Consider the following 11,382-nt stretch of genomic DNA (forward strand, 5'->3'; position numbering starts at 1 on the left):
GAACACACCTGAGAACTTGGTTTCTGGGCCCTGACTGATACATGTAGAGTGAGCCGTCTTCTGGGCCAAGGCCCCACGGCTTGGAACTCAGACCTATTGTCCTCACTTTCACTAAGATATATGGCAATGGTTCTTTTTCTCTCCTGATGTCAAATTCACAGAAAATATTACCTACTTGAAACCCATAATTTAAATAAATGCATACAATGCCCTAGTTGTAATATTAAAGAGAAATAAAAGGAAAATAATTTGTAACAAAATATATATTTTAATACATGAATGCTTGGGCTGAACTATACCAGAAGAGAGGATAAAGTTATCAAATGATTGTGCCTATTTATAATGAACTAGAAGCCTGGTGCACAAAAATTCATGCACGGGGGGGGGGGGGTGTCCCTCAGCCCAGCCTGCGCCATCTCACAGTGCGGGACCCCTCAGGGGATGTCCACCTGCCAGCTTAGGCCCACTCCCTGTGCAGTTGGACATCCTTAGCGCTGCGGAGGCAGGAGAGGTTCCCATCACCACCGCTCCGCTTGCAGCCATCAGCCTGGCTTGTGGCTGAGTGGAGATCCTCCTGTGGGAGTGCACTGACCACCAGGGGGCAGCTCCTGCATTGAGCATCTGCCCCCTGGTGGTCAGTGCACATCATAGTGACCAGTCATTCCCAGTTGTTCTGCCATTAGGGTCAATTTGCATATTACCCTTTTATTATATAGAATGCATTTAAATTTAAGAAAAATAAGACACTCTTTAACTGACTAATTTTAACACTTTGAGATAAGAGTAAACCGTGTGTTTACATACATGCATTGGATGTACCACATGCTCAACAGCTGCAAATGCAGACTGACACAGGTCTGCTTTATGGTGACTTGGGGCTACAGGGGATGTTCTGAAGGGTGAAAAGCTCTTAGTAAAATCTTGGGAGATAAGAAAGCATCACTTTCCCTTGAGCTACATAGTGAGTCCTTCCCTAGCAAGTTCACGTGTATTAAACAACCTTGCAAAAAATAATGAAACCACTTTGGGTTTAAGTGCAAAATAGAGTGAGGTTCTAGACTCTGGTAATGACAAAGAGGGTTGCCACGCCATGGTCGGTGTGGCTAAGTGGTTAGACCGTGAGCCCCCCATACACCAAAGGGTCTTGGGTTTAATTCCCAGTCAGGGGCACGTACTTGGGTTGCAAGTTCAATCCCCATGTGGGAGGCAACCAATTGATGTGTCTCTCTCACATCAATGTCTCTCTCCCTCCCTCCCTCCCTTCCTCCCTCCCTCTCTCCCTCTCCCCCCTTCCCTCTCTCCCTCCCTTCCACTCTCAAAATCAATGCAAAAAATATCCTGGGGGAAGGATTAATGACAACAACAACAAAAGAGCAGAGCCACCACTTCTGCCTGAGTGGGACAATCATGCATATTGAAATTCTAGATTCCTGTCTGCTAAATGGGAGTATCCAGCCATGCCCCCCTCCCCCCAGACTACTTTTAAACACCCCATAAAAGTTCACATGTCTCTAGGATGATAAAACTTCCTTTGAAAAACCCTAGTTTAGAAAATAGTCTGGCAGCTGCAGAGACCGGGGTTGACTCTGTATGGCCATGGCTAAACTGCTTCCTGAGCCTCAGTTTTCTGCTCTGTTAAATGAGGCTTTTTGATATTGGGCAAAATGGTGTGGTGACACATGGCAGGTACTCAGTGGGAAGGAGCCCTCTCCTTCCTTACCCTATGGTCTTCAGTCAGGCCTCAGGCCCTTACCCTTACTCTCACTTCAGGCCCACATAGTCCTGTGTGCTTCCAGAAGCTTCTTTGAGCTGGTCTTGAGTTGCATCTGAGCTCCCTTGCCTTTCTAAAGCTTGTGCCATCCAGAAACACGAATTTCTATTAGTCTTTAATTCTTTCACTCAAAACTTGCTTGTGCACTTGCTGTGCACACTGGAAGCTCCATGAAGATGTGAAAGGCATTAGAGACTGGGACTCAGATCCAAGGCTTGACATATACCCTGTGCTATCTGAAGACGGCATAGGGGCCTTCCTGGAGGAAGGGGTACCTGAGAAGAGCTCTGAGGGTTTGGACATGTAGTTCTGAGGAGAAGATCATCCTGGGTAGAAGAAGAGTTGGGGTCAACATCTGAAAGGTTAGGACATGGAAAGTAATCAGAAAATCATTGTTTGTTACTAGCCTAGTTCAGTTCCCATTTGCTCTGGCTTGCACCATTGCACCAAGACCTCCCTGGTCTCCTGGCCTCCAGCTATGCTCCTCCAATCCATCCCTTCTGCCAAGAGGAAATCTTCCCCAAATTGACCTTTAACCTGTCTAGCACTACTTAAACTCTTCACGGCTCCCTTCTCCTACAAGGCATTCAGGTCCTTGGTGACTGGAACCTCTGTTCCTGCTTCTACCCTTTACTTCCTGATCACACCCTCTAGTTTATTCATTTCTTCATCCAACATATATTTACTGAGCACCTACTATGTGCCAGATCCTGCTCTAGAGGCCAGGCAATTAATAAAACCCAAACAGAGAAGTTCCTGAAATCATGGTACTGACATTTTGGTGGGAGACAGACAATAAAGAAAACACGGAGCTATAACAGTTGGAGTTAAGAGAAGATAAGAAAAATGCGGCAAGGGCAGAGAACAAAGAGTGAGAAGGGTGTTTTTTTAAGTAAACATTTAAAAATTTTAAGGTTTGCCATTTTGTTCTTTCTGGCTTAAAAAAAATATCAGATGTTGTTCCTCTGGCAATTTGGTGCCAAATTCTGATGATAAATTCTGATTGGATTTGGCAGTCCCAGTCCCCTTTGCCAGGGATTCATCCAGGGATGGGCATGTGACTCCATTTTGGCAATAGTGTTTAAAAGGAAGACTTCCGTGCTCGCTTCGGCAGCACATATACTAAAATTGGAACGATACAGAGAAGATTAGCATGGCCCCTGCGCAAGGATGACACGCAAATTCGTGAAGCGTTCCATATTTTAAAAAAAGAAAAAGAAAAAATAAATAAATAAAAGGAAGACTTCCAGGAGCTTCTGGGAAGAGTTTGCCTGGAAAGGCACATATATAGAGAAAGCTATTTTTCCCATAGCTCCCCTTACTTTTTGCTTGAGCTACTTCATGAGGGGATGTGACATTAGGAGCTGTGGCAACCATCTTGTAACCATGAGGGGAGATATCATGGCACACAAATAGTGGCAGAGTAGGAAATTAGAAAAACTTGTGTGCTCAGTGACATCATTAAACTGCTGAACCAGTTCAGAGCCTTTCCTTAGAACATCATGTTCAGTCAACATAATGATTTTAGATAAAACTTTCTATTAGTGTGTGTTACTGGTTACAGGTGTGCTGATCAATGACTTTCCTCAGAACTCAGGCAGCTAGAGTGGCTGAGTGACTGGAGCTCCCAGGCTGGTAGCCTCTGACCTCAAGCAGTGCCTACTATTTTTCACAGTAGCCAACTTATGCCATCATCTCTATGTGCTCCAGTCATTTGGAATTACTCGCTGTTACCCCAGACCCTATCTAGCTCTATGCTTTTGCACTTGCTGTTCTCTCTGCCTGAATGCCCTATCTGCTTATTTCTTTCTGACAAACTCCTATTCATCACTCAAAGCCCAGTTAGAGATCAAATGTTGCCTCTTCTGTGAAACTTCAAGCCTCCAAGCCTTTGCTCCAGTGTCTCTTTTGTTCTTTCTTATGCCCTGCCACTCACTTCCATTAGCTATTGGTCTGTCTTGCCACAGATGGACATTCCACAAGCCCAGGCCCAGGGATTCATTTATATCTGTGGTCCCTGTTCCCAATGCAAGGACTCGGACCAGGGCTAACAGTTTTTATTGGTTAGCTAAATGAGTAAAGTGAGTGGCTGAATGCGTTACTTTTCTCAGCTGCCATACTGAAGGCAGAGGCTGGGTTGGTCTCTCCTCAATTCAGGGTACAGGGCAGAGATGGTGCTGACACAATGGTTGTCCCAATGATCTGGAGCTGACTCTCTGAGAAGGTAGACCAGGCAGCCCTGCTGTTTGTTGGGGTGGGAGGAGGGGCAGGTGGAGACCTGCCTGCTCCCAGGCCTCCGACTTCCTCTAATCACTTCTCTCCACAAATGGAATGGAATCAGGCTGGCAGCCTCCCAGGGGCCAGGCCCACCCTTGTTTCTCCCTGAGGCCTCTGCCAGCTGAGTGTCCTCTCTGCCATCCAGGACCCCAGATCAGTCTGTGTGTGCTTGGTGGCTGGAGTGGGACTCTGAGAGTGAGATAGGCGACAGTCTCGCTGCTCTGGGGGAAAATTAATTACCCTGCGTTCCACAAATTATTTGGAGATTAAAAAGGAGAGGGAATGCATGCACTAGTCCCTTACTGGGATGACACCAGAGGCTTACTCCCACCTTCACTAGGGCAGGGTCTGTCCCCATTGCACTCCATACCTGTTTTTCTAGAAAATCTAACTTCTGAAACCAAGTTGCTTCTGTGCCTGGTGTGAGGAAAGGCACATACGGGTCCTCTCTGGCCAGGGCCTTAACTGCTAAAAACTGCTTCCAGGTTGCTGCTGGGTTCCAGGCTTCAGATGTGGGTTAGGATTCTGAGACAGTGGCCCCTGGCTGGGACCTAGTCTCTCTGAGCTTCCATAGTTCAACGAAATGAAGATAGCAATGCTTCCCTTGGGAACAGCATACAACAGGTGCTCGGTAAACATAGGGCCCAGCTTCTCATGACTGCCTTGGGACAGAGCAGACAGAGCCCACATAGCCCCCAGGTAAAGACTGGGCCTGCTGTCTGGGCTTGGTTCCCCAGGGACCACCCAGTCAGCCTGCCTGCTACAGGGCAGACTCCAGATTAGAACCGCAGAAACAGCGGGCAGCTGTGAGGATGCCAGCTTCCTCCCGCAGGTGGAAGGGCCATTCGGGGCCAGGCCAGGGGCGGGCAACATAGTAGACCCTTGATGTCACACCCCCAGACTGGAATGTTCCCGTGCCCTTTTCTGAAATGGAAACTGAGGCTCAGAGAGCTCTATTCTCTAGTTAATGGATATCCAACTGGGCTTCCCAGCTTCACACCCCAGCTGGGCTGGGGGCGGGGGTGGTTGACAAGAAGGCAAGTGGTTTGGCAGAGGGAAGGTCTGTAAGCTTTTATTGGTATGGTTTGGTATGGTTCAGCTAAAGATGGGTCATGCTTCCTCCTGGGAGACCTCTCCCCCTCTCAAGTCCTGGCATACCTGCCAGGCAACATGTGGGCCTCACAACAGCTCATTTAGGGCTCCAGGTGAGTGATTGTGGGCCCCCCACTAAGACATGGGGGAGGGCCTCAGGTTCCAGATGAAAGGCCAGAGGTGCCCCCGCATCTTCACTCCTCCTTACCTGAGGCCCTCTTCCCAACCTGTGCCATCACCTGGAGCTCCAGGCCCTGAGCACATTTGGGAAACCAAAGTGTTTCTCTTTTATTTAACTCCCCCATGCAGGCCCGCCCGCTCCAGCGAGGTCCCTCTGCCTAGAAAGATGTGTTACAAGTGCCTAGTGAGTGTCAGGCCTGCAAAAGGCATCCTGGGCCCCTGATAATGTGGGGATAGGAATGTGCTCCCCTCAGGGTTGCTGAGGGATTAGATGAGACAGAGTAATAGCTGAAATCAGGAGCTCCTAGGCCTCGGTTCACAGCAGCCACCGACCCATCTTGTACAAGGCACCGGGGGTCGGAGGGGAATGAGCTTGGGAATGCCATCTCCTAAGAGCCACAGGACAGCTGGTGTTGGTGTCTATCTGCTGACAGACTCTGAACAGGTCTTTGCCCTTAAGTAATTCTAAAGTAATACGGGAGATTTATTTATTGAACACCTACCATGTTCCAGCCCCTGTTTTAAATGCTTTACATGTTTTAATTCCTCTAGACCAGCGGTTCTCAACCTGTGGGTCGCGACCCCTTTGGGGGTCGAACGACCCTTTCACAGGGGTTGCCTAAGACCATCGGAAAACACATATATAATTACATATTGTTTTTGTGATTAATCACTATGCTTTAATTATGGTCAATTTGTAACAATGAAAATACATCCTGCATGTCAGATATTTACATTATGATTCATAACAGTAGCAAAATTACAGTTATGAAGTAGCAATGAAAATAATTTTATGGTTGGGGTCACCACAACATGAGGAGCTGTATTAAAGGGTCGCGGCATTAGGAAGGTTGAGAACCACTGCTCTAGACAGTTCCAGGAGTTTGGTATTTGATGGCCATTCACAGTTTTGAGATGAGGAACTGAGCACAGAGAGGTCAGGTCATAGCCAGAGGACACACACATAGCAAGAGAGTGGCAGGCTGAGGATCCGAACCCAGACTGCCAGGCTCTTAAAGCCACTACTTTCAGCCACTGAAGCATGCTGCTCATTGCACTCCACACCTGTTATCCCACAAAGAACAGGTCAATATCATAAAGAAGAATGGAAGAGGAATCTGGGAGATGCTGCATTGTTGTTTCTAAACCTCAGTTTTCTCCTGCTCACATACCATCAGTGGCTCTCCAGTGCTCACCAGACCAATGCAGGGCCCTGAGTCCCCTAACCCCTATGTCACCCTCCTCCACCTGCTGCTAGCCACTTGTCCAGCCTAATGTTTCTGAATGCCTTACTCCCCCCCACACTGCTCTCTCTACTCAGCCCTTTCTCCCTCCCACAAGCCCAGCTCCTGATCCACAGCTGCCCAGCACTCACACTGCCAGGCCTCCCCAGGCAGGAGTGAGCAGTTGCCCCATCCCTCCCCAGGCTGGTGAGTTCTGGCTCTGACATCAGACACAGTCACTCCCAAAGGTCTAAGAGGTGCTGGCTTCTAATATTGTGATTGTTTTATCACATTTTTTTCCTTTTTAAACCCTTGTAGATATGTATGTATTGTAGAAAGTCTGGAAAACAGAAAAGCAGAATGGAAACAAAAGCTCTTAGAATCCTGCACCCTTCCCCAAGAGATAGCTGCTATTAATGTATATGGGGTCTGCTCGGCAGGCTTATTCTCTCTTTTTTGCCCTAGTATGCATAGTTTCAAAGCACTTATTTAAACTTCCATGGGCAATGGGAAGTCCCATCCAGGTACCTCTGCCTTGTTTGACTCCTGTATCCCCATGGCCTACAGCAGAGCCTGGCCTAGAGCAGGTGCTCACGTTTATAGGATGAAGGAGGGAGTGTGGTATGCAGTGTGCAGAGGTGGGGAGATTGCACAGACCAGAGAGGAGAAGGCCTTGCCCACCATCCAAAGCTTGAACCTCAGAGGCTGTGCTGTCCCCACAGGGCCAGGGAGGGGAGCCCTGGGGCCAGGATAGGGTGGAGAGGCGTCCTAGAGGGGTCAGGAGGCCCTGCCCAGCCACCTGCCCACCATTGGGCAGAGGAAGTGGAGGCTATCATGTCAGAATGCCTGAGGGCAGCTTCACTTAGGAGCCATTTACCACCTGCAGCAATTCCTGGAATTTGGAGATAGTCAGAAGACCCAAAGGGAGGGAGATTGGGGGGAGAGGTGCCCCACCTTTTTCTAAGAAGCAGAGAACCCAGACCCTTGGCATCTGGGGAGGCAAGAGTCTTATCTAAAGACTCACAGTCACAGAGCATTGGGTAGTATTGGTTTTTAGGGGATGCCCACTGCATGCCAGGCACTGGTCTAAACCTCACAGTCTCCAGGGCCACACCTCACACACTGATGTAGGGTGCTCATTAGAACCCAAGCCAGGCTGGGCCCTGCTCTCTACCCAACATTTGCATGGCTTCCACCTACTCAGAGAAAAAGCCAAAGTCCTCACAGTGGCCATAGCGCCAGAAGAGCCAGTGCCTCTCTGATCTCGTCTTCTGCTTACTCTGCTCTAGCCTCAGCCGCCTGACTGCCTTTAGACCTTTGCCCTTGCTAATCCTGCAGCCTGAGATGCTTCTCAACCAATTTAGCTACTTGGCTCACTCTCTTGCCTTCAGGTCCCTGCTCAGAAATCACCTCCTCCAAGAGGCCTTCCCTGACTACCCTTGTGTGACCTGCACCCCATAGACCTGCTCTAATGCAGTAGCCACCTACCGCGTGTGGCTCCTGGGCACTTGAAGATGTGCTATGAGGAGCAAATACTCATTGGATTCCAGACCTACTATTATAAAAATGTAAAATAGCTCGCTAACAATTTTTGTGATTCCATGTTGCCATGATAATATCTGGATTTGTTGGATTAAATATATTATTAACATTAATTTTATTTGATTTTCCTTACTTTTTTCAAAGTGGCCCTGAAAAAAATTTAGAATGACATGGGTGGCACCTTCACTCTGACCTTTTTTTCTTTCTAGCACTCATTCCACCTGTGGCATTACAGGCTCACCTGTCTGCTTATTAGCGGCAAGCCCCAAGAGGAGGACACAGATGTGTGCCTGCCCCTCTGCTGTACCCCTGCACGCATAGCAGTTGTTGTCAAGTGCATCAAGTGCCTGCTCTGTACTGTGCTGCACTAGCTTCGTTCCTGAGTGTGGCTCTTTGTGTCCCTCAGTTTGGGTCTGTCTGGTGTTTCCTCATGATTAGAATGAGGTTATGCACTTTGGGCAAGAATGCCACAGAGGTGCTTCTGTGAGCAACTTATCAGAGGCATACGGGCATCCTTTCTTGTTCACCTCTGCTCTCATTTACATGTTTATCTACATTGATCCCATTCCATAACTTACTGCTTGGTTTGATCTGAACTTGGGATGAGGGTGGAAAGTCAGGGCAGGAGTTCTGGAGCTCATGGGGAGGGAGAGATTCAGGTCCAGACACCATGCCTGGCTCACTTTGTCCTGCATTTTACTGTCTGTCTTCTGTCTGCCCAGAGATTCAGATGGGCTTCTGGAGGGTGTACTGGGAGCTCCAGTAGGTGGGAGAGGCTGGGAAAGCAGACACCTGGGCTGACTCACACCTTAGCTGAGCAACATAATTGAATGAGCCCTGGAGAGGAATCCCCACCTTTCACTGGTCTTGTGAAGGTGGTAGAAATGGAGGAGCCGGGCCAGACTTGGATAAGAGTTCTCTTTTCGGGTGGAGACTTGGGCCAGAAGGCCTGGCCCATGTCCTTGAGGGGATCTTAGAGAAAACCAGCAAAGCCAGGTGAATGACAGGGGTTGGTCAGAGAGGACAGTAGGATTCCAGAAGTGAGTGTGCCCTCTGCCTGGGCTGGTCAGGGTTCCCAGAGGAGGTGACATTTTCCTTGGGAAGGAATGCTGAGTGGGGCCTGAGGTCAGTGCTGCAAAGGCATGGAGGGGTAGGAGTGAGCAAGGAAGCAGAGAAGCTGGAGCAATGAGGCCCCTGGTGGTGGTGGGAGCTGAGCCGAAGGGGTTGTCAGGGGCCCAGCTGCACTGGACTCTGCTGGCCCCGGGGTTCTGCTGCTCCATGTCTGCCCAGAATGGGACCCGAGGACCCATGGCACCCCTGCTGAAAGCATGCTGGGAAGTCAGCCAGCCTCTGACTCCTCTCTGGTGCCCGGGATGTCTGTCCAGCCACAGCCTGCACACCTCCCAGCACAGCTCATGACTGGGGCAAATATTCCCCTCAGGCCAAGCTGAGTGTGTCCTCTTGTGACCTCCACTCTCCTCCTTCCCCTAGTCTGCTCGGAGCTGCCTGGAAAGATGAGACAGTGACAGGGCCCTGAAGAGACTGGACAGTGACAGGGCCCCAGAGCTGCTCCTCTCTAGGCAAGATCCCTGAAATCTTAGCTGCTTCTCACAGCCCCACCTTCAGCCTGGCCTCTTCCCAGGGGACTCCCAGCCTATCTCTGTACCCAGTGCAGGGAGATGCAGGGGAGGGAGGAGGAAGCCCCGCCCTGCAGAGCACAGGGTAGTGTTCTAAGACTCTGGGCATGTGATGCCCTTCTCTTAACCTCCTTTGGGAAGTGGGTGTGAATACCAGAATTTGCCTCCCAAGGTAATGGTAAGGCTGGGCCCCAGTTGTGGCTGATTGGGTGTATTCCCTTGTTCCTGGGGAGCTGGGTTCTGAGTGTGGGCCTCCAGGCAGGCAGGCAGGCAGGCCTAGCCCATTGAAGGGGGTGTTTGCAGGATATGAAAGGATGGCTGGGTCTGGAATTATCTTCTCTTGCTGCATGTTGGGGACAGGGAGGCAAAGTGGGGGGCAACCAGGAAACCAGGAGCAATTTAACACCTGCACATAATTATCAAATTATCTGCCTTCTGGAAATTATTTTATCTTAATATTTTATTTGGATTAAAATAAAATGAGAGAAGGACCCAGAGAGCCTGGAAAGGAGGCATCTGGGAGCTGGGGCCACCAGAGTCACAGACCCTTGCTATTCTGTCACAGCACTGGGGTTTGCTTGGCCATTGTGAGAGGCTGTCCAGTTGCTCTAGGGAAAGGTGGAAGCCTGGTGAAGGCAACGGAGATCCCACACTGCTCCAGGGAGGACGTGCGTGTGTGCACACATGTCCGAGTGTCTCAGAGGAGAGCCTCCTGTGCAGTGACAACAGCCACAGAGCAGGTGCTCATAGTGCACACCCAGACCCTCACCCAACCTGAAGCCCAGGGCTAAACTCAGGAATCTTCCTTTTTATCAACCCTTATTTTTAACTTCCCGGAACAAGTGACCCAAGACTCATACACATCCTAAAGTTTGAAAATCACTACCATAATTTGGCATTTGAGACTTTACAACAGTCAGATTCTTTGGGCTGTTTTAAATCTTTAGAATTCTGGATTATTCTGATTTTAGGGGAAAGGAAAATGTTTAAAATTGTTACAACTTCCAGGTGTTTTGACTTTTAAGAACCATTCAAACTCCAGAATGTTCAGATGTTTTAGGGGAGGGTCTTTCATATGTCAGACTCTACACATCCTGCAAAACTTCTGCCCTCCCCATATCGACCCCGCCAGTCTTCTTCTTCATTTAATCAGATACCTCTTCAAAAAAAACTTACTTTAGACTAGCTGTAGACTTAAAAAGATAGTACAAAGATTTCCTGTAAAGCCTTCATCCAGCTTTCCCTAATGTTGATATTTGGAAAAACATAAATGTAATTATTAAAGCCAGGAAATTAACATGGATAAACTACCAGTACTCACCCTGAAGGCCTTACATGCATTTTGCCACTTTTCACACCAAAGTCCCTTTTCTGGCCAGAATCTGCTCCAGAATCCCGAATTGCCTTCAGTTGTGTCTCCTTCATCTCCACCATTTTAGGACAATTCATTAGTCTTGTTTTGTCATTTATATTTTGTTTTATATTTTGAAAGAATGCTGGTCAGTTGTTTTGTAAAATGACTTACAGTTTGGGTCTGTCTGGTGTTTTCTCATGATTAGAATGAGGTTATGCACTTTGGGCAAGAATGCCACAGAGGTGCTTCTGTGAGCAACTTATCAGAGGCATACGGGCATCCTTTCTTGTTCATCTCTGCTGTCAT

At 48.7% G+C, this 11,382-nt stretch overlaps 1 protein-coding gene and 1 non-coding gene across 2 annotated transcripts in view; one reads left to right on the top strand and one right to left on the bottom strand.

Annotated features, from left to right (window-relative positions):
• The window catches only part of LOC102439939 (BTB/POZ domain-containing protein 6-like), a 28,777-nt gene extending 17,621 nt beyond the window's left edge, over positions 1 to 11,156 (bottom strand). The window contains 1 exon segment of the mRNA XM_014453215.2: positions 11,044 to 11,156. Coding sequence (XP_014308701.1) covers positions 11,044 to 11,156 — 113 coding nt within the window.
• LOC111825325 lies at positions 2,870 to 2,976 on the top strand. The gene has a single exon (XR_002828499.1). It is a non-coding gene; the product is annotated as a U6 spliceosomal RNA (small nuclear RNA).
• Positions 11,157 to 11,382: the final 226 nt, after the last annotated feature.

Source organism: Myotis lucifugus, unplaced genomic scaffold (assembly GCF_000147115.1).
Source record: "Myotis lucifugus unplaced genomic scaffold, Myoluc2.0 scaffold_21, whole genome shotgun sequence".
In the NCBI taxonomy this organism is placed as follows: Eukaryota; Metazoa; Chordata; class Mammalia; order Chiroptera; family Vespertilionidae; genus Myotis; species Myotis lucifugus.